The sequence below is a fragment of the Balaenoptera acutorostrata genome, chromosome 16 (genome assembly GCF_949987535.1).
Source record: "Balaenoptera acutorostrata chromosome 16, mBalAcu1.1, whole genome shotgun sequence".
In the NCBI taxonomy this organism is placed as follows: Eukaryota; Metazoa; Chordata; class Mammalia; order Artiodactyla; family Balaenopteridae; genus Balaenoptera; species Balaenoptera acutorostrata.
In genome coordinates, this window is record NC_080079.1 from 24,423,724 (window position 1) to 24,443,635 (window position 19,912).

General features: G+C 41.7%; 1 protein-coding gene across 1 annotated transcript in view; it reads right to left on the reverse strand.

Annotated features, from left to right (window-relative positions):
- Positions 1–762: 762 nt before the first annotated feature.
- SORCS3 (sortilin related VPS10 domain containing receptor 3) overlaps positions 763–19,912 on the reverse strand; it is a 601,251-nt gene continuing 582,101 nt past the window's right edge. The window contains exons 21-27 of the mRNA XM_057531046.1: positions 18,836–18,959; positions 17,100–17,212; positions 12,283–12,414; positions 10,087–10,186; positions 9,012–9,117; positions 3,484–3,644; positions 763–2,702 (exon numbers count right to left, since the gene is read on the reverse strand). Of these exons, the coding sequence (XP_057387029.1) occupies positions 2,638–2,702; positions 3,484–3,644; positions 9,012–9,117; positions 10,087–10,186; positions 12,283–12,414; positions 17,100–17,212; positions 18,836–18,959 (801 nt within the window). The 3' untranslated portion in view covers positions 763–2,637. The remainder of the gene's footprint in view (positions 2,703–3,483; positions 3,645–9,011; positions 9,118–10,086; positions 10,187–12,282; positions 12,415–17,099; positions 17,213–18,835; positions 18,960–19,912) is intronic.

A 19,912-nucleotide genomic window follows, 5' to 3' on the forward strand; every position in this document is an offset into this window, starting at 1 on the left:
CTCCTCTTTTCATTTCTCCTGTTGAAATCTTTAAGACCTGAGTTGGAGTCCCACCTCTACCACTCACTGGGAGCTTGTGTCGGACTCAAAGGCCTTGGGGTTACCAAGACTTCTGCTCAAAAGTCCTGGCCACACATTTGAGATGGGAAACTTGGATACTGATTCAAATGGGTCATCTAATGTAAGTTCCCCATGGGGGTCACAGAAACTGAGTGGGTAGAACAGGTTGAACTATTGTTCTCAATTCTTCTTACCCTCCATAGATTGGAATTATATATCCACACCTTTTGTCATGTAACTTAGTAATGCTTTGCACTGGAGTCTATTTCCCTAGCTCACTGATGTTGAACGTGGCCATATGGTTTTCTTTAGTTAATGGAACGTCAGTGACAGTAAATAGAGGGGCCATTTTGAGACAAGGCCTTGGAGGATAGAGTATGCTGCTGGCCTCACTTGGAATTCTGTAATCCACCATGAAAATAACATGCCCTGGGTAGCTGCTGGTCTCAGAATGATGACAACTCATGGAGCAGACTTCAAACAACTGAAGCCTGCATCCAAACTAGCCCAGGAGAACCTGGTCAGTCCCAGCTGAGCTCACCCAAATCACAGCCAACCTGAAGACTCACAAGCAAAACATCAATATCTGTTGTCATAAGCTAGTCGTTTTTTTTTTCTCCCATGGAGCATTATTGCAGCAATAGTCAAATAATACAACAGATCAAGGCAACCGCCCAGAGAGAGAACTCTCAGCCAGGTATATAGCTTTGATGTACAAAAATACATTTATTTTCAACAATTTCAAAACCACTGTCTTTTTTTTTTACAGTAGAAATATTCAAATGGAACAATAAAACCAAGAACAGTATATGTACATATACTGTATATATAGATATGACTCATGCATTTGTATTCCAGTGTTTAGTACAAGTATTGCAATTGTCTGCCCCATTTAACCCTTGAAACGAAAAAGCAAGATCTTTAGAAATATTCCTAATTCTGATCTATGATGTAGCCAGTCCAATTTCTCAAGGTCACATTCAGGGTCTCACAGAGAAGGATGTGAACAATATCCCACAAAAATGAACAGGTAAAAAATTCAGCCTTTTCTCCCATATATATATACAGTGTATCATTTTTATAAAACAAGTACACTCAGGCTGATCCTGAAAATAAAACAATGCTTACAGCATGGCTTAAAGTGACCCTCCTAAAAAGAACTGACACACGAACCGTGTGAAGGGGCTGGGGTGCAGGAAAAGAGAACACCGGCTTTGAAAGTCACTCGCCCCAGATGCAAGAACTGCCTTCAGGGAACTGAAGGTAGACATTTGACTTTAAGGAAGTTGTGTACTTGTGTACATCTGACAAGCAAGCAGCACAGCTTTGCGAGAATCAACTTTGACTAAGATCATTAAAGGCTACACCCCTCTGGGGCCTGCAGGGTTTGCACCGTCACAGGATTCCACGAAGGCCAGCTCCCTCCCACCTCTAACTTCTCCCAGGCTGAGGCACTCACTGGGCTTAACCTAGTGCCCAAGGGACTTTTCTGGGGTAAGAATAGCCAGAGAATTCCCCATAAGCATTATTCAATTCCATGGAATCCAACTGGAAAACAGAATGTCATCGTTTTAGATCCATTGCCTGGCTTCTTTAGAGAAAACCTCAGGCCGACAGCTATCCTCAACCTCATCCTTGTGGAGGCGAAGCCTTGTTTCCCCATCTGGGTTTCAGTTTGAAGTCTGTAGTGGGCTTCATCTGGCAACTTCTTTCACATCACTGATGGGACAAAAAAAATCCCACGTTCTATGATGTCACTCTCGTCCTTCCTTTGCTAGGTGTTTCAAAGAGGCCCTCCCCCCTCCCCCCTTTATATACAGAAATAGAAACCAGCAATGGCAGGGACACGGAGATGCAAGAGTTAAGTGTGACAGACAACTGGAGAGCATCCAGAACCCAGCGTCAAGCAGGCCTGGGGGTGGGTCAGCTCTGAAGGTGGGTGCATAAGCCAACAGACACATCTTTCCTTTTTCTGCTTTCTTTTTTACTAAACATTAAATTATTTCTCAGGAAATAAAGAGCTACTTACATTGTAACTATATACAATAAGCCATCTGCAGCTTGCAATGGACATGCACGGGGCAGGGCCTCTTCCGACAGGTGTGCACGCTTCCTGCAGCTACGCTCACTCCCCACAAACCTTCCTCCTGCAGACCTAACTGGGAAATGGTTTACGTTTTAGGTGCGTGCTGGGAGGGAGGAGGCAGGTACTGGTGATTTGGGCTTGTCGGGGGGAGGATGGGAGGTTAGCGGAAAGCCAACCCAACTTAAAAAATAAAAGGAGAGAAAGACCGCAAGGAAAACAAGATTCCTTGCACTATCAATGGCAGAATGAAGCAAGAAAGCCATGGGAAGATGCATCCTTTGCCCTTAACACAAATACAGCCATTTATTCTTTGTGTCTCATTTTAATCAGTTACGAATGCCTTCGCCTACCAAAGCTAAGCCTGCTATTTATGAAGGGGCCCTTGGTAAACAAAAGGTAAAAAAGACATTTTCATTTTTCCATAATAAGAGTAATAGGAACCATCAAAAATAAAAAGTCAGAAAGATGGTTGACCACGTGGCTTGTTGGTATTAAACACTAGTGCAGTTGGGGATCTCCTTTGTGCTTTCGCTGTTTGCAATGGTGGCAATGCCTCCTGCAGGGGAGAGAAGACAGAGGGAGGTAAGGATGTACCTGTCACAAGGGCGTGGGTCTGTGCTTTATTTATTGCTAAATACCAAGCCACCTTAATGTGTGCTTATGAAATAGGGCACCTGGGTAGTCTATCCTACCAGCTCACTGGCTTATCTTACCTATGTTTAATGTTTGCCATCTCCCACCCCAGCACACAAGGTAGGAGCAATACCTTGCCATCTTATACTCTGCTGATCACAATACTAATAGCCAACAGGTATTGAACACGTATTATGTGGCAGACACTGTGCTAATGATATATGTCATTTGATGATGACAACAATCTTAGAAGGCAGATACTATTATTCCCATTTCACAGATGAGGAATATGAGGCACAGAGAGGTCCCAGAGCTAGAAGATTGGTAGAGCAAGAAAATGAATCCAGGGCTATCTGATGGCAGAGTTCCTATTCACGTGATTATTGGGACGTATAATGCTTTTGCTTTATAGAAAAAATAAAGAGAAAGTCCAACAGTAATAGTTGGCCTCAACCCTCTCCCACTCAGACTCCAGCACTTTAAAAATCTTGGATCTTGATCTACTTCTAAGAGAAAAAAGTTCTGCCAATTTCATGTGGTCAGAGGTGGCGGACACTTTAAAACATGATTATGTCGCTGTAGCCAACTGTTTTCTTCCCCCACCCTCCAGACTAGTCCCATCTGAAGGACAGCCCACATAGGCTGGCTGACTCAGGGTCTGGAGGACAGAGGACTCAGGAGCCTGGTGATACCAGCACACATACCTATGACCCGGGTGTCCAGCTCTTTGTCCAGCAGTTCCTCGGGCTCGGTGAAGTCACTGAGTGTGATTTTGGGGGCGTTTTCACTTTGGCTTACTGACCCAATCATCTCCTGCTCCTTGTCGTGTTGGACTTGAGCATAGATGTTAATCCAGGGGATTTTCCTATATGGGGCAGAGCAAAATCAGATTACGATCACGGGGCATGCCCAACTGGGGCAACTGGGAAATCCTGGGTGATAAGGTGGAGGAAGAAGCTATTTACAGGACCAGTGTCAGGGAAAGGGGCTGGCCACCCAGATACTGTCCCCATGAGGCCAGTGAACACAAGGAGGGACCCAGATGCCTAGGGGAGACGTAAGCCACAGAACTCCCGGAGGCATGCACCTTCCTCTGAGGCACAAAACCAGCAGGTGTAAACAGAAGGGCAATGCTATCGACCAAGTGTGCACTAAAACCCTTAAAACATTTATCAGTTGTAACATTTACAAAGGAGCTGGACTTTGAGACTCATAAGGTTGTATCATAGTGAAAAGACAGCTTTTTCTAAGTTTGTATCAGTTTCATCAATTCACATTGGTTTTCTTTATGAATAGCCAAGAAATAAAAGACTTATAGCCATTGCTACCATTTTTAGAACACCATCCGTGGGCCAAGTATCTTAAATACTTCCATAGTCAGTTTCCTCATCTGTTCAATAGGAATAACAATAGCTTTCTTTTAGGATTGTGGAGAGGATCAAGGCAAGGATTAAGAGAAGCTAAATAACTTCCTTCAAAGACACGAAGGTAGGAGGTTTGGAAACAAGGCAGACAGACTTGAGGTTGGAGGAGCAGGTAGGTTCAAACTGAAATCTGCTGGAGTATTCATCTCCTGACCCATCTCCATCATCTCCTGACCCACTGTGTTCCAGCTTCTGTAGCCTCCTTTGACTTCTTCTAATCCTGCGTTTCTCAAACTTCAATATGCTTATGCCTCACCAGGTTCTTGTTAAAATGCATTTGTTACTCTATAGGCCTGAACCAGATGGGTTGAAATTCTGCATTTCTGCCTAGTTCCCAGGTGGTACTGATGCTGCTGGTCTGAAACCCAAACTTTTGAGTTTCAAGATTCTGATACATCAGACTCGTCCTCACCTTGGGGACGAGGTTTGAATCAACTGTTCCCTCCGTAACACATCTCCTTCTACTCTTCTTGTGACGGTGTCCTTCTTGTCCTTCAGAATTTGGCTTACATGTCATTTCTGAGAGGCCTCTCCTGACCACCCAATCTCCACCCAATCTCTCCTGACCACCCAATCTCTCCCGTCATAAATATGTAATTATGGGATGGTGTCTATGAAAGAAACGAATAGGGTGTTGGTTTAGGGTGATGGAATAGGCTATGTGTGTGGACTTGTTTTCTGTCTGTCTTTCTCTCCCACAAAAAGCCCCATGTCTGCAAGGTCTACAGTTTCCATTTTCACTGCTCTACACTTAACTTAGCACAGTGCTTGGCATGTGGTTTACGTTCAGTAAGTATTTGTCAAATAAATGAATAAATGACCTCAAAACCTATGCTCTTTCTATTTTCATATATTATGTTCTCAAACAAAAAGACCACACTTTTATCTTAGAATTTTACAGGTAGAAGAGCCCTCTCTTACCTCACTAAATGATGGGGAAATTGGTCTGAAGTCCAGACATTTCATGAAGCTGATTACTGGCATAGATGTTATTAAAACTTGAGACATCTGACACCTACCCCAAACCAGAACATTCTGTGCAAGTATGAAGCAGAATCACTCTGTTACCCTAGTGCCAACCAGTGGTATTTTCAAGCATCTACATTCCCTTCCCTACTCCAACCCCACAATGAGGTAGAATGTGAGGCATTAAATAAGGTCTTCCATAGCTAATTTGGAAGGAAAGATCCCAAAATATGTTTAAAACATGGACAGTTCCTACCTTTCATTTATGTCCAGTTTTCATGTTTTTAATGGTTGCTTTCCATACATTAAGGGAGGTGTCCTCCTGACTCTTACTGGTCTAAACCAGCTTACTATAATTTACAAGAACTTTAAGTGAAGAGATTCTATGTGAGGCAGCAAACCGCAGGCTCTCTAAATGTGTGTAATTAAAATTTCATGCTGGCCCTCACTTTCTTCTTATCTAAATAGAAAGGCAGCCTAACGACTTAGATTTCTTCTAATCATAAAAGTACATGTTACTCATGAACGCTGGGATCAACTGTAATATTTATTAGGTGCTGGGGGCAGTCAAACCATTCCTGATCACACCAGTCTGGGTACTTCAGAGCTGTAGCCAGAGGTCACTGCCTCCCTTTTCCTGCTTTTTTAATGATTGATACCTGTGAGAATTTGGATAAATCTGCCCTTATAAAGACTGTTCACTTTATTTTAATCTCTGAAAACGGGCATATTTTTTCAATATTTTTAATAGATGGTTGGAAGGGAATGAATTTTATGTCACAACTTGCAGCATTTAAAATTTTTTTCAAATTGCTTTTTATTTCTTAACACATCCACTTGTAGGACCGTTGAGACAATAGGTCAAGACTAAACCCCACTTTTGCGGACAAGAAAGGTGGGAAATGAGACTTAGAGGCACGTCTTGGGCTATTCATTCATGTACGTTTTAATAAGAGGAGTAAGATGGATCAATCCAAGTCACCTATATAAATTTCAGTTTTTATTTGTTTGTTCCAACTATGATTAAGTATTAGAAGTCCGTGGGAGGAATTTAGCAAAAGCAAAGTAGGCTTCGCACTGTGATGAAAGCCTTACTGAAAAAAGACTGGAAGAAATATAAAATTTCAAAAGTTTTCTTGGATAATAAGAAAAAACAAACCTACAGTATAGAAAGAAGGTCTTGTTAGGAAGAGTTTTCAGAAAATAAAAGCCATCTCAAAATGATTTTTATATTCCCTAAGACATCACAAAATTGCAGTCACTATCCAAGAATAAGATCAAATGTGGTCACTTAACAGAGGAAGGAGAATAGAGTTACCATGATCCCCAAGATTCCTTTAAATAATTCTATTCTTCCTCTATTAAGTGACCACTTGGGACACTGAGATTGTTTTCAGTGCCTGGCACACAGCAGGTGCTCAATAAATGTTTGCTGAATAAATTAATGGCTTAATGAATTAATGCTGGAGATGGCAGAGAGAAAGTTTCGGGGTTTGAAAACAGCATGGCCAGTGATTTGGAAACAGAAACAGAATTACCCTTTCCCTAGCCTGTGCCATCAAAGTGTTTACTAGTCAGCTGTAGCTATTTAAATTTAAATTAATTGAAGTTAAATAAAATTAAAAATTCAGTTTCTCCACCATACCAGTGGCTACTGTATTGGACAGTATAGATTATGGAGTGTTTTCACCTTTGCAGAAAGTTCTATTGGACAGAAATGAAAGAAGCAGAGGAGACTCTAGGAATCATGGATAAGAACCTGACCTTTACTTGTCAGCAAGCTATGCACCCTCCATATAGCCATCACTGGAGTTCCAGGTGGTGAGGAGGGAAAGGAGACCAAAGAAACAAAGGGAGATCCAAAAGGACCTCTGCCAAAGGGCTTGGGCACTGGGAGGAAAACTTCCAGAAAAGGTGACTAGAAAAGAAAAGGTAACTGATGATTGGTTACTCTTAATTGACTCAAACCATTTATCCAGTTTGACTAGTATTTGTTTCTTGTATCCTGATTCCCTTCCAGGGACATAAAAAGGGTTGGCTGATATCTGGGGACAACAGAGGTAGAATAATTCAGAGATGCCATTAACTGGCATAGATTCAAGTATTAAAGTCTGCACATTAAGAGATGGCGACATTAGTAAGTTGACTGTCTACGGAGTTTAGCAACATTTACAAGAGAGCAGAAAACTTTCTAAGTCACAGGGCAGATCTTGCCTTAATTTGGAGACACCTGACATAAATACCTCTTTGCAGGACTTCTATTGGCCCTGGTCCTCAGCGAGGATGGAGGTCTAGGAGCCAGAAGGTGATACATTTGGGTTAATTGATCTTCAAGTCCCAGCAACCACCAGCCTTCCCCACAACCAAATCCTTGAATGAACGAAAGTGTGCTTTGTGTGTAACTGAAGTGCACCCATAAATGGGTGTTGCCTTGACCAGACTGTTTCTATATTGAATCTTTGCTCGCTAATTGGATATGAAGGCTTTTCCCCTTCTTCAAAGGGAACATGGCAGGTGGGTTGAGCCATCTTGATCCAAGAGGATGTGAACTCACATAACTGGTCTATAAATTGAGTAGAAAGGTAAACCCCACTCTGTCCTTCTAGTGGAGAGTGTTTAAGAATTCCTGCTGTTTTGGCTAATGCTGAGATGTCTATTGAGTAAAACTGGTGTTTTTAAGCCTGAGAAATCCACTAGAGGAGAGCTGATGGGGGCTGGGGGCGGGGGAGGTAGAGTGAAGCACCTTTACCACTGATCTCTTCCAAAAATCTAAAAGCATTACCTTCAGTGTCTAGAAAAACTCCCAGGACCAAGTTATACTTTCAAAACTCATCTGACAATAATTAATGATATTTTTACTTTACCCAGATTTCCTATGAAGCACATTTCTATGCCACTGATACGTCTGAGCCCTACTATGTACCAGTTTGTAACACAGGAGGTGCCTTTGGGAGGCATGTTATCTATAGTAGCTTAGCTTTTGTGATTTTTTATTATGTACTAGATATAGATATTATTACCTTGAAAACATATAGCAAACCTACAAAGTATTATTGTTTTTCCATTTTACACATTAGGAAATGAGGGCTTAGAGAGGCAAATTCAATTGCCTAAGGTTGCAAATGTTGAAAGTTAAAACTGGGTCTGATTTTTGAGTTCATACTCTTAACCAGCATATCTCTTGGTAGATGTATTACATTATCCAAACAATGGTACAGAATTATTGATTTCAATTTCTTGTTTTTAGTAAGTATCCTATTACATCACCCGCCTCTGGCCTTCAAAAATAACTTTTGAATACGAGTGGGGTTTGGTTTTCCTGATCAATTTCCCTCTAGAAACAGGAAAAATAGGGAGGAGTATAAAATTGTATATTTTAGCATGCAAATTTAAAGAGATGTTGGATATCAGCAATACAAGATAAGAAAATATGTGTGTGTGCATATATGCGTAACCAGATTTCAGCTGCATTTTCTCCACTTAACCACCCTGAATGGGTGGTAAGCTGTAGAAAAAGATCTCTTAAATATTTGAGACCTTACTTCAGAAACTTAGGTGAGGTTTGAAAACCCCTCAAACTTCTCTTGAAGAGAATTAACTGATTTCATAGGCTACCCCTCATTTTCCTAACTCAACATAATTGTAAACTGGAGAGCGTTCAGATACTTAAGCTCCTTTATTCCCTGACCCTAATCCATTCCTGTTCTTCGCCAATGCCAAGCAGAGCTTCAGGGACAGTTAAAATTACCTATTTAGGATGAGTTTAGGAATGTCGGTTACCGGAGGAATCAGCTCCCATGAATCTAGCCCCACGATTAAAACTGAGTGATGGTAGCACATACCTTTTAAATTTGTAGATCAAAAACACCGCCAGGCCGACAAACACCACTGACAAGAGCATAAGCATGGCTGAGCTGCTGTGCCCAGCACTGGAGTCCACCAGTGGAGCTAGGAAGAAAGAACAGACTTGCTCACTTGGAAGCTATTAGCTGGAGGTAGTATCCGTTGGAGAAAGGAAGCCAGCTGGACTCCATCCTTATATCCAGCCTCCAACTGCCCTGCATGCTATCTGGGCAGAGGAAGCTTGGCTTCAATGATGAGAATGGTACCCCTGATCTATACAGCTTCTTCGGGATCTGCTCTGCCTGGGGAAACTTGCTGCTCCTTGTGTAAACTGTACGCAGCTAAGGGGAGTAGGAATAGGGCTTGAATGTTCTTTCTCTTAGACAGCCCGATTGCCTGTCAACATGATTATAGGTGGCCCATTGGGAACTCTGGGTTAAACACTGATGGAGGGTTTCAATCTCTGCCTCTATACTGTTGTGGTAAAACACTGCTGGATGGGTACGTTTGGGACCTCCTCATCTGAAAAGTTTTTATTAATTAGAAACGTTCAGCACATAGGCTTCCCCAGAGAGCCAGAGGTGGATGCCCAAGGGGACACGCCTCTTTTTATTCCTTTCACAAATCAACCGCCTAGAGCTGGTCACTTTTTCTACTTAGAGTTACACATTATAAATCAAAGAGAGTTTTAAAGTTATTTGATCTAGACTCCCAACCAAGATTCACTGAATCAGAGAATCATAGAAATTAAGAGAGTCTGAGGACTACCTCATATAACCCCAACTGTTATAGATAAAAAAACATAATAAAGTCCAAAGCCCAAAGAAATTGTAGGTTTTTCCCCAAGATCATCCAGGAATTCAATAGCAAAGCCGCTTCTAAGAAAGTCTTCTTGCCACCTTAATAGGAAGCCTCAAGAAAGATGTGATCAATCTTTCTTTGCCATCACTACACAAAGCCATTTAGGGGCATTTATGGAAAAGTGTTTGGTAAGTATCTCCTCCCTTTTCTCTCCAGGATATCAGAGCACCACCGCCCCCCCACCCCACCCCACGAATCCCAACAGGCACTCACCTAAAGTCAGCTGTGTGACATACACAATGACTTGAATCCCTGGCTTCAGCTCAAACTGGACCAAATTTTGGTTTAGAGCATTAAACAGCGTCTCTACAATCTGGGGAGAAAAAAAAAAAAAGAGAGAGAGAGAGAGAGGCTGCATGGGAAGAAATGTCATGTGACCGTGCTCCCTCATGGAATAAGAAACCAGGGTCAATAGGCAAAAAATGACCATGTTCACTCAGAGGACAGGATTTTGGAACATTTTTATCCATCTGGTTCTCCCAGCCCCTAGAGCCCTGGGAAGCCAAGGACACAGCTGGTATTATTCGTTTACACTGGAGAGGAGAGTGAGACAGAGAGAGGTGTGTCCACAGTCACCTAGTGAATTCGAGTTGACAACATTCAGCTCCCAGTTCAGTGCCTTTTTTTTTTTTTTTTTTTTTTAAAGGATTTTCTTATTTATTTATTTATTTATTTATTTATTTATTTATTTTTGGCTGTGTTGGGTCTTCGGTTCGTGCGAGGGCTTTCTCCAGTTGCGGCAAGCGGGGGCCACTCTTCATCGCGGTGCGCGCTCTTCATCGCGGTGCGCGGGCTTTCTCTATCGCGGCCCCTCCCGTCGCGGGGCACAGGCTCCAGACGCGCAGGCTCAGCAATTGTGGCTCACGGGCCCAGCTGCTCCGTGGCATGTGGGATCTTCCCAGACCAGGGCTCGAACCCGTGTCCCCTGCATTAGCAGGCAGATTCTCAACCACTGCGCCACCAGGGAAGCCCCCAGTTCAGTGCCTTTTAAGCCTGTGTAACTTTCCATAGAGAGACCTGTTGTGGGTCCCAATGAAAGAAAGTCAACTGACCAACCGTTAGTTCTTTAATCTGAACAAGCAATATGCACAGGGTAGAGAAGCCCCTGCCAGGATTAAAGCAGGCACATACACCCCAGCCCACTCCTCTGCTGTTTCTCTTTTAGAGACAATGGGCGGCAAACATTAAAGGAGAAGCTGCCTCCTTTTTATGGGATAATTCTTCCTCTTTACTTTTCCCCAGCAAGTCTCGGAACATGTAACATCGATTTAATCACTGTGTAATTCCCACATGAAAGCTGAGGCAGACTAAGGCTGTTGTCCCTAACTCTTATCTCACTGTACGCGCCTTAATATCACAGCTGCTATTCATCACCGTAATTACCTATTTATCTAAATGGATGGACACTGGAGCTTACAAATATAGTTCACACATGCCACTTGCTATTTCAGAGTAAAGAGGTCTTATAAAAGTGATGTACGCATTGAGAAGCTGAAATTATATCTGGCCAATTTCAATATGCAGCCCTGCAATGCAAGGATCCGCTTCATTTTCCAGAGAAACTGATGGCATCTGTGCAGCTTGCAGAGGACTGTGGATGGATGTGGGGATGGGGTGACAGCCAGGTGAGTAGCAGAGGGATACAGAAGACATCTGTACAATGATTAACTCGTATGGGAGCAAATGTGTTTGATTCATGCTGATTTCTAGCGGCCTCCTTCTCACTTATTTCTGCTTCTAACTTAGCATCACAGGAGCATGGAAGAGTAAAACAAAGCACAGCCAATTAAGACCCCAGCAAGAGCAGGAAGAGAAGGAGAACCATGGGACCACCACTGACTTCATTTCTAGGCTAGTATGCAGACCGCAAGAACTATATGCCATTTGATAAGGACAGTAAATCACGATCCCTTTTGGGAATGCTGCTTCCTTAGTCAAAGCAACATGAGGCAATCCATCTCTTTCCAAAGACACATGTTTAAAAGCAGTTCATTTTCTTCCTAGAAGCAGAACTTCTATTGACTAGGATCTTTAAAGACAGGAAGCACATTTTCCCAGAAATAGATAGGGAAACTCAAATTCCTCTCTTCATCTCCCCCATCTCTTTTCCCCAGAACAAGTCATTGGGTGGGAGACATAAGCAAGTTGCAGGAATGGCAACTGTTGGAATGAATGACTTCAGGGGTACTCTTCCTTCCTGTGTAGCTGAATGCTCCAGTGTTTATGCATTTGTGTTTATTCTAGGTAAGGCTGATTGCTCTCCAAAGCCCTGGGTGCTGGACAAAGAGTGACAGTCTGATGGACCCATAGGAAAGGGCTCATCTCACTTTTTGGCTGGAAATACTTTGTGTCCCCTTTGATTATGAGGTGGAGGCAAGTCTCCTACCAAGTTAGTTTTCTTTCACTTACTTGTTCCAGGTCCCCTTCATTGCCTTTCCTCCTCTCTGTCAAGTTCTTGGGGGGAAGGATGAAGAGCTCTGCGGAAGTGGGGAGGCCAGGGAACACAGCAACTAGGATCTGCTCTTCTGGGATGCTGGTTACCTGCAAAGATGTTCAGACCAAAGAATGGGGTCCTGGAGGAGCCAGCCTTCCCCAAGTCAATAACAAGGATATGGACTACACATTTCTTTAAATGCAGCATTTAAGGCACAGTTTCCAATATATATCCAGGCTTCTTTTCTGTTTTCCCCTCGAACTGCTAGGTAGAGAATTATTAGTGTTACTTCCTCCTCTGCTCTTATATACATTTGTACTGAAACTAAAATACAACTGCAAGTGATTTTCAAACTACTGTTTGCTGGCAATATTGGCAAAAACTCCTCCCATATTTTCCATTTTTCTACACTAAGAGGACTAGAGCTTCTGGCTAAAACATGAACAGACTGGCTGCAAATGAAGAATAGGAAGTTATAAACAAACATGGGAAAAGGCAAATTAAAAAAAAAGAGCAAAGCAGCTCTTATTTTCACTTACTAAAGCAGGATTTTTTGTTAAGTTACAGTAGCTAATACTGGTGAGGCTTCAATTAAGAGGTTTCCTCAATTGTTGCTGGCAGCACTAAAAATGGATACATATTGCCGATTTGGTTTTCAAAAGACTTACTGGAAGGTCATAAAAATATTCAGACCCTTCATTCAGTAACTGTAACTTGGAGTGTTTGTCCTAAAGAAATGATCCAAAATATAGGAAAAGCCATACAGAGGAAGAAACACTCAGAACATTATTTATGTCAAATAAATGGGAAAGACTCAAATATTCAAAAAAGTAAAGTAAATAATGGTTATACTACCATTAAGATGATAATTTGTACAGGGAGGCAACATGGAAAATCACTTAACGGCAGCTGTATCCTGATCTATTACCTCACATTTCTTTGGTTACAACTCTATAAAAATAAAAAATAAACATAAAAAATAAAACAAAGCACTAAAAGTTCTGTTAAGATGTTGAAGCAGTGAATGAATTTTTCTATTCCTGAGTGTTTAGTAAAAGGATTATATTGTTTTTGGATAAAAACTAAACGTAAGCTTCCGTCTGAAGGCAAATTCCTTAAGAAAACAAAACTCTGAGTTCTCCTGTGTAAAGAGTAGGCCTGTTCTTTCCTATGTGTCTCTGGAAGGTGTTTATATCCAGAGGAAAACTTCTTCTTCTGTCAATCCAAATACGATATATATAGTTTTTGACTTGGCTGAAACACCCGCCTCCTCCAAGAAGTCTACCCTGACTATCTCACCCACAGTGACCTGTTCCGTGTCAGTCTCTTGTCCCCAGCACCTCCAGATTACCATGAAAGGAACTTAGATCATGTCCACAGTAACATATGAGTACGTCTGTCTGCTACATTCTTTTCTCTGATAACTTCTTATTATATGTTTGCCCAGACATTCCAGGGGGGCGGGGGGCGGTCTCTGTGGCTACCTCCCTGTTCCAAATGATGCCTGACCTGGAGGAAAGAATAGACACTGGATTGAATAGAAGCGGAGGGGCTCTCTCCCATTAGCTCAGCTCTGATTCTTATTTGGAACTAGAGATTGGAGTTAACGCTCAGGAATGTGAGTCAGGAAAGAGAGAGTGCCAACCTGCAGAGAACTAGCAAGCGGCAGTCAGAAACCTGAAAAGCCCTCCAAAGTGGGGAGACATCCCCGTGCAGCCTGAAGAGGCTTTGCCAGATGCCTCAGTTTCCCACTGGGAGGCAAAGATGGCCTTATCCTAACCAGCCAGGGGAAGTAAGTCTCAGAGACCAGACTGAGGTCAGACAACCACCCAGTTGAGAGAAGGGGACGCACCTCTGAGTGTTGTGGCTGGTGTGACCCTGTGTCCCAGGGAAGAGTGGTCTCAGGGTGCGTCACTTGGTTAGGGACCTTGGAGGGACCTAACTCCAGTCATACAAAATCCCACACAATCCTGGATGTTTCACAGTCGAAGGCATACAAGACCAATTTCATTTTCATCCCTCTCTAGGAACAATCCCTTTATAAACAGATGTGAGGTGAAGTTCTTCTTGTGGACAACTGCCCACAGGAATGCTCTCATAGCATTCTCTTTTATTTGTGCTTCTTCCTTCCTGGCAGCTCCTTCTCCATGTCCTTCCCTGGATCTTCCTCTTCTGCCTTGGGAAGCATCAGCAGCCATCCCTGCCCTGCCCCCTCTCCCTCTCAGGGTGGGGTGGGGGGATCTACAGAGCCCCACAGCCTCAGCTCCCACATTGCTACCTCCCACGGAAACCTCACGTGATCCCCAATCCATATCTTCAACTCTCTTGCTTATCTTCATCCAGTTGTTTCTCACGTGCTCCAAATTCATATAAAAAAACAAACAAACAAAACAACTAATACTAAACTTTCATTGGGTTATTTGTATGGAAATATGTTAATATAAATGTTTCAGACATTACATGAAATTTCTAAAAATCTTATATTTGTATTTGTATGGAAATATGTGTGGAAATATGTTAATATAAATGTTTCAGACATTATATGAAATTTCTAAAAATCTTATATTTGTATTTGTATGGAAATATGTATGGAAATATGTTAATATAAATGTTTCAGACATTACATGAAATTTCTAAAAATCTTATATGTTCTGGTATAATGTTATAAGTAATAATCCTAGTTATTACTTTAAAATGTATATCTCAGAAATAACTAATTTTCTTGTCAACTGCATTATTATGAACTTTCATCAAATCTTTAACAGTGGTCATTATTAAGTCTTTTGTCATTTACAGACAGTTCTGGGTGTACTCTGATGCTTTTGCAAATATGTTCCTATAAAAGGCTTTCATCTTCAAGAAATTCATGGAAAAGACTCTGACAAGTACAGGTTTCTGGTAACTGACTGTACTGCTGAACTGAATGAATAAGCATTTTCAGAACTCTAATGAAAAACTGAAGAACTCATAAAAGTGCTAACAAAAGATCAAGATGAAAAACAAAAAAATCAATTACATGGGACTGAGTGAACTGATGAGGATGAGTATAATTTTTGTGACTTTCTGTCTGAATTAAAAAAAAAAATCCCACAAGGACTCAGAGGCAAAGAATATACAAATCAATTTTCACTGCAAAGTAAAGGAGCTGTTACAGTGGAGGATTACTGGACTGAATGTCAATATTATGACATAGTATGAGTGTGTTTCATGTTTGGTAATTGCAATCATTGTTGCTTTTGTTGTGGTCATCCATGTACAATGCTTGGTGTCAGTCTATTTATCTCTTGTAAAAATAAAATACAGTGTGTGTGTGAAAAAAAAAAAAAAGACCAAATGATTACTGTTTCCCAAGCATGTTTCTCCTACACAGTCACCACCTTGATCAATGGCAAGGAAAACCCTCTCTGTCCTACTCTTAAAATCAGAAAGTTTCTCCCTCCCTCTCATCCACACTCTTACTTTATTAGTCACCGATTCTATTGCTCAACTGCCTAAGTAGCCTTTGAATCGTCCCTCTTCAGGATCACAGTAGTCTTTTAACTGGTCATCTTTTGTGAAATCTCCCCCTACACTATTCACCTTCCCACCTCTGGAGCCCATCCTCTGCATTGCCACCAGAATGGGTGTCTGAAACATAAATCTATTGTCAGAAATTTTTACTTACATTGGGTTGGCCAAAAAGTTCGTTCGGGTTTTCCTGTAACATCTGACGGAAAAACCCAAATGAACTTTTTGGCCAACCCAATATAATAAAGAAAGAACAACTTCCCAGAGCCTACGGGATGTATGTCAAACCCCTTTTGGCTTCTCAGACCCTTTACAAACTGACCAATCCATCCCTGCTCAACATCATTCACACCTGCCCTTATAACCTATAAATTGGCTACACTAAACTGCCATGTCCCAAATATGCTGGGCTTTCCACTGAGCCTGGCTTTGCACACGCTGTTCATTCTACCTGAAAGACATCATCTTCTCTCTGTTAACTACTATTTATCCTTTCAAACAGAGTTCAAGTATCCCCTCCAAAGACTATTCTAATAGTTCACAAGTATTTACTGAATCACAAATGTGTGCGAAGCCTGAACTTTCCTGGACAGAGTGAACTGCACTTTTCTCTGTGCTATTTTGAAATGCTGGCCATGCCTCTACCATAGAACTAGCTGCATATTAGACTTATCTCTACATTTGAATTGACCATGTTTTATTCACTATTACAGTCCAGTGCCTAGGTCTGAGCAAAGGGTTAACAAAACCCTTTCAACTTTCAACTTTGTCTAAGGAAAATATGACCTTGGGCAAACTCTATAACCCCAGAGTCTGCTGCCATGCTCTGTTTCCTGACCTGCAGCCTTCTGATGGCCACATATGGTCAGTGGGAGTCTTGAAGTCTGAGTGGTTAAACAACAACAACAAAAGCAAACAAACAAAACCCAAATCTTGGTGCGCAAACAGCCAACCAAATGAATGATATTAGTAAAGACTCAATGAGTGGCCCAGCCATCATTTCATTAAAGGGGTCAATTTGCTGTCTTAGAAAAATTTAGGATTAAGATGGGGCCAATTTCCCATCCTTGAACACTGGATTGATTCTCTGTCTCTGTCTCTCTCTGCCTAATCTCTCCATCTTTCCTTCCCATCTTTCACTTCCCCCATTCTTTTCTCTCTTTTCACAGAGAAATAATCTTTACTTAATTGCGGAATGGTGGTTTGCATCCATGAAAATGTATTCTGGACCACAGCACCATGTTCTTTATTCATAAACATTTAAGCAAAGAAAAAGCCAACTTACTTTCACCAGAGCCCGCTTGATCACATTGGCAATATCTTGCCTCCACTCCGGAATGTCAGGATTGTGGTAATCCAGATTAGGAGAGAATGACAAGAGTTGGGACTGAAAGTATTCTGCAAGGAGAGAGCGTGTGTGAGTGAGGCTGAGAGAGGGTGTGATAGGCACGGGGACTCCATGATCACTGTGCTTTAGGGAAAGGGCACAGACTTTCATGTGGCCTCATCTCAAATTCCTTCCTCTCAGCCTGTCTCTTGGCTTCTAAAACAAAGTGGCATTTGGTGACTGGAAGTAAATTTGTGCTCCTGCCATTTTTGTTTGTTTTTAAAATCTTAAGGACTTCTTTTTGTAAATGAACATTATCTGCAATGCAAGAAAATTGTGAAACTCCAGAAGAAGGGGACTTTTGCTGCTGCAGGTGGTATCATGCAGAGGGAACAATAAAGCATTAATAAATTGGGCTAGATTAGAATAAAGCCTTTTCTTATCCTTCCCTTAGTTCCATGGATCCTGCTAGAAAAACCGTCTCAGGGGGTTAGAAAACAGGTCAAAACTCTAGGGTGTGGGTAACATTCAGTTTCTCAATCTGATTGGTAGGTACACAGGTCTGTCCACTTTGTGATAATTCATGAAGCTAAAACACTTATGATCTGTGCACTTCTCTGTATTTAAAAAATTTTTTTTAAATTGAAGTATAGTTGATGTACAATGTTGTGTTAATTTCTGCTGTACAGCAAAATGACTCAGCTATATACATTCTTTTTTATATTCTTTTCCATTATGGTTTATCCTAGGAGGTTGGATATAGTTCCCTGGGTTATACAGTAGGACCCTGTTGTTTATCCATTCTAAATGTAATAGTTTGCATCTAATAACCCCAAACTCCCAGTTACATTCCAATAAAAATGTTTACTTAAAGTCTTCCAGGTGCCCGATGAGAGAGCCTGAGCCTCAAGTTTGCAGACTTGTAGGAAAAGGCACTCACCTGGGGTGAGGTGGAAGAAATATAGACTGAGTCAGAGGGTCACATACCTCACTCAGTACAACTTTCTGGAAAACCCTGGTACAGTGGCTGTGTTTAGGGTATGTGGGAGGTTTGTGGGATGGTGGTAGAAGCACAATTTGATTTAAAAGAAATTTAATAATTAAGAGTGGTTCTCCGGGATTGAGAACAGAATGGTGACCCTGTTTACCACTCTGCTGCCTTGCTCTGTCTTTCTGTTCTCAGCCTTGGTCTCAGCCTTTGCAGTCAAAGGTCAGAATCTCAAACGACAAAGAAAACACATCAGTTCTGTGTAGTTCATCTCAGTACCTAAGCTGTGAGTTCTTCAAGAGCAGGGACCATGCCTCCTCCAGCTTTTGAAATCACTGGTCCCCATCCTAACAAAGAATGGATGCCACACGTGTGTGAGAGATACCTTGGCAGGTCATCAGATCTAGATGCTGCTATGATAGTCTTTCCAGCTCAGCATTCCTTCAACTTATGATACATCTCCGTCTAATGAGACCATCAGGTTTTGATGCAGACACATCACAGAAGACAAGAAATGCCTGTCCGTGACCTGCTTCTCTAACAACCTCCGTATCTATTCAAGAGCAAGGTAAGAAGTAGGTTTGGATACCTTTTGTGGACCTACCTAATTTTTCTATGCCCTGGGGCATTTCCAAAGCAGTCGGCGATTGCTGCTATGGTGTATGGAGGGCATTGGCTGGGCAGGAAGGGGCATCACGGGGCTTACCGTGAACTGCGATGTCTTTTGTGTCCTGGATGAGGGCATTCCCAGCAGCCACCTGGACAGTGATGGTATTGGTCCCCTCGGCTAGGAATGTGAAGGAAATGCTGCTGTCCAAGGTGATGAGGGGCTAAAAGAGAGAAGCAGGAACACTGATTTAGTCCTTTATGGGATATCAGATTCCCTCCTTTCCTGTAAATCTCAGACTGTCACCAATCTGCATAGCATTTGCGTATCCCCAAGGGATCCTAACTTGAAAAAGGAAAAAAAAAAATGCACAGCTTTCTAAAACTGTGATTGTATATCCAGTATCCAGGAAGAGCATTAATATACTTGAAATGCACTGTAAAATGTTAATTCTGAGAGATGAAGATAAGACTGGGCACCCTGGATTTTGCATGTCATTCTTCTCCTTCTCCTGGGGCAAAGTAGAAGCATCTTTTGTAATCTATTCCTAGTGACTCTGGGAATAGGCGATCATTTTTCTCTTTTCCTCTAATATTCCATGTCACTTATATGTTCATCCTGTATTCCATCGGGCTGTAAGATTTTTCAGAGAAGTGACCTCATTTTATTTATTTTTGTATCAACCACCCTTGGTAAATTGTCTTACATCTAGCAGGATCCATATATAACTTGGATGTATGGTCATATTATTGACATTTTGTTTGGGCACATCTGTGTTTTCCATTGAAAGGCATTTCTAACAATTTAAATAAGTTGGAAAACATATAAACATGCATATCTGTGCTCACTTTTTTATCTTTTTTCCTTTTCTGTTTTCTTTCCTTGATCATAACAGACAGGGACTTGTCAAGGATAAAGAAAGAGAATAAGCATATTTTTTTTCTTGGGAATTAGGATGTTGATAGAAGCAGGTGCTTACTGGAGAGAGGAGAATGCAGATTCTGCAATTGAAGGGTCATTATTCAGTGATTATCCTGAAGCCAGTGCCCTCTCAAGTTATCTGGTGTTTGCAAGGTAAGACATATTAGTAGGAGGCTTCTCTAAGGCAGCTCATGAAGAGATGTCACAAGTGCAGATGAGCAGACCTCTCTCCTCTCTGTGTGTTAGGACGACAAT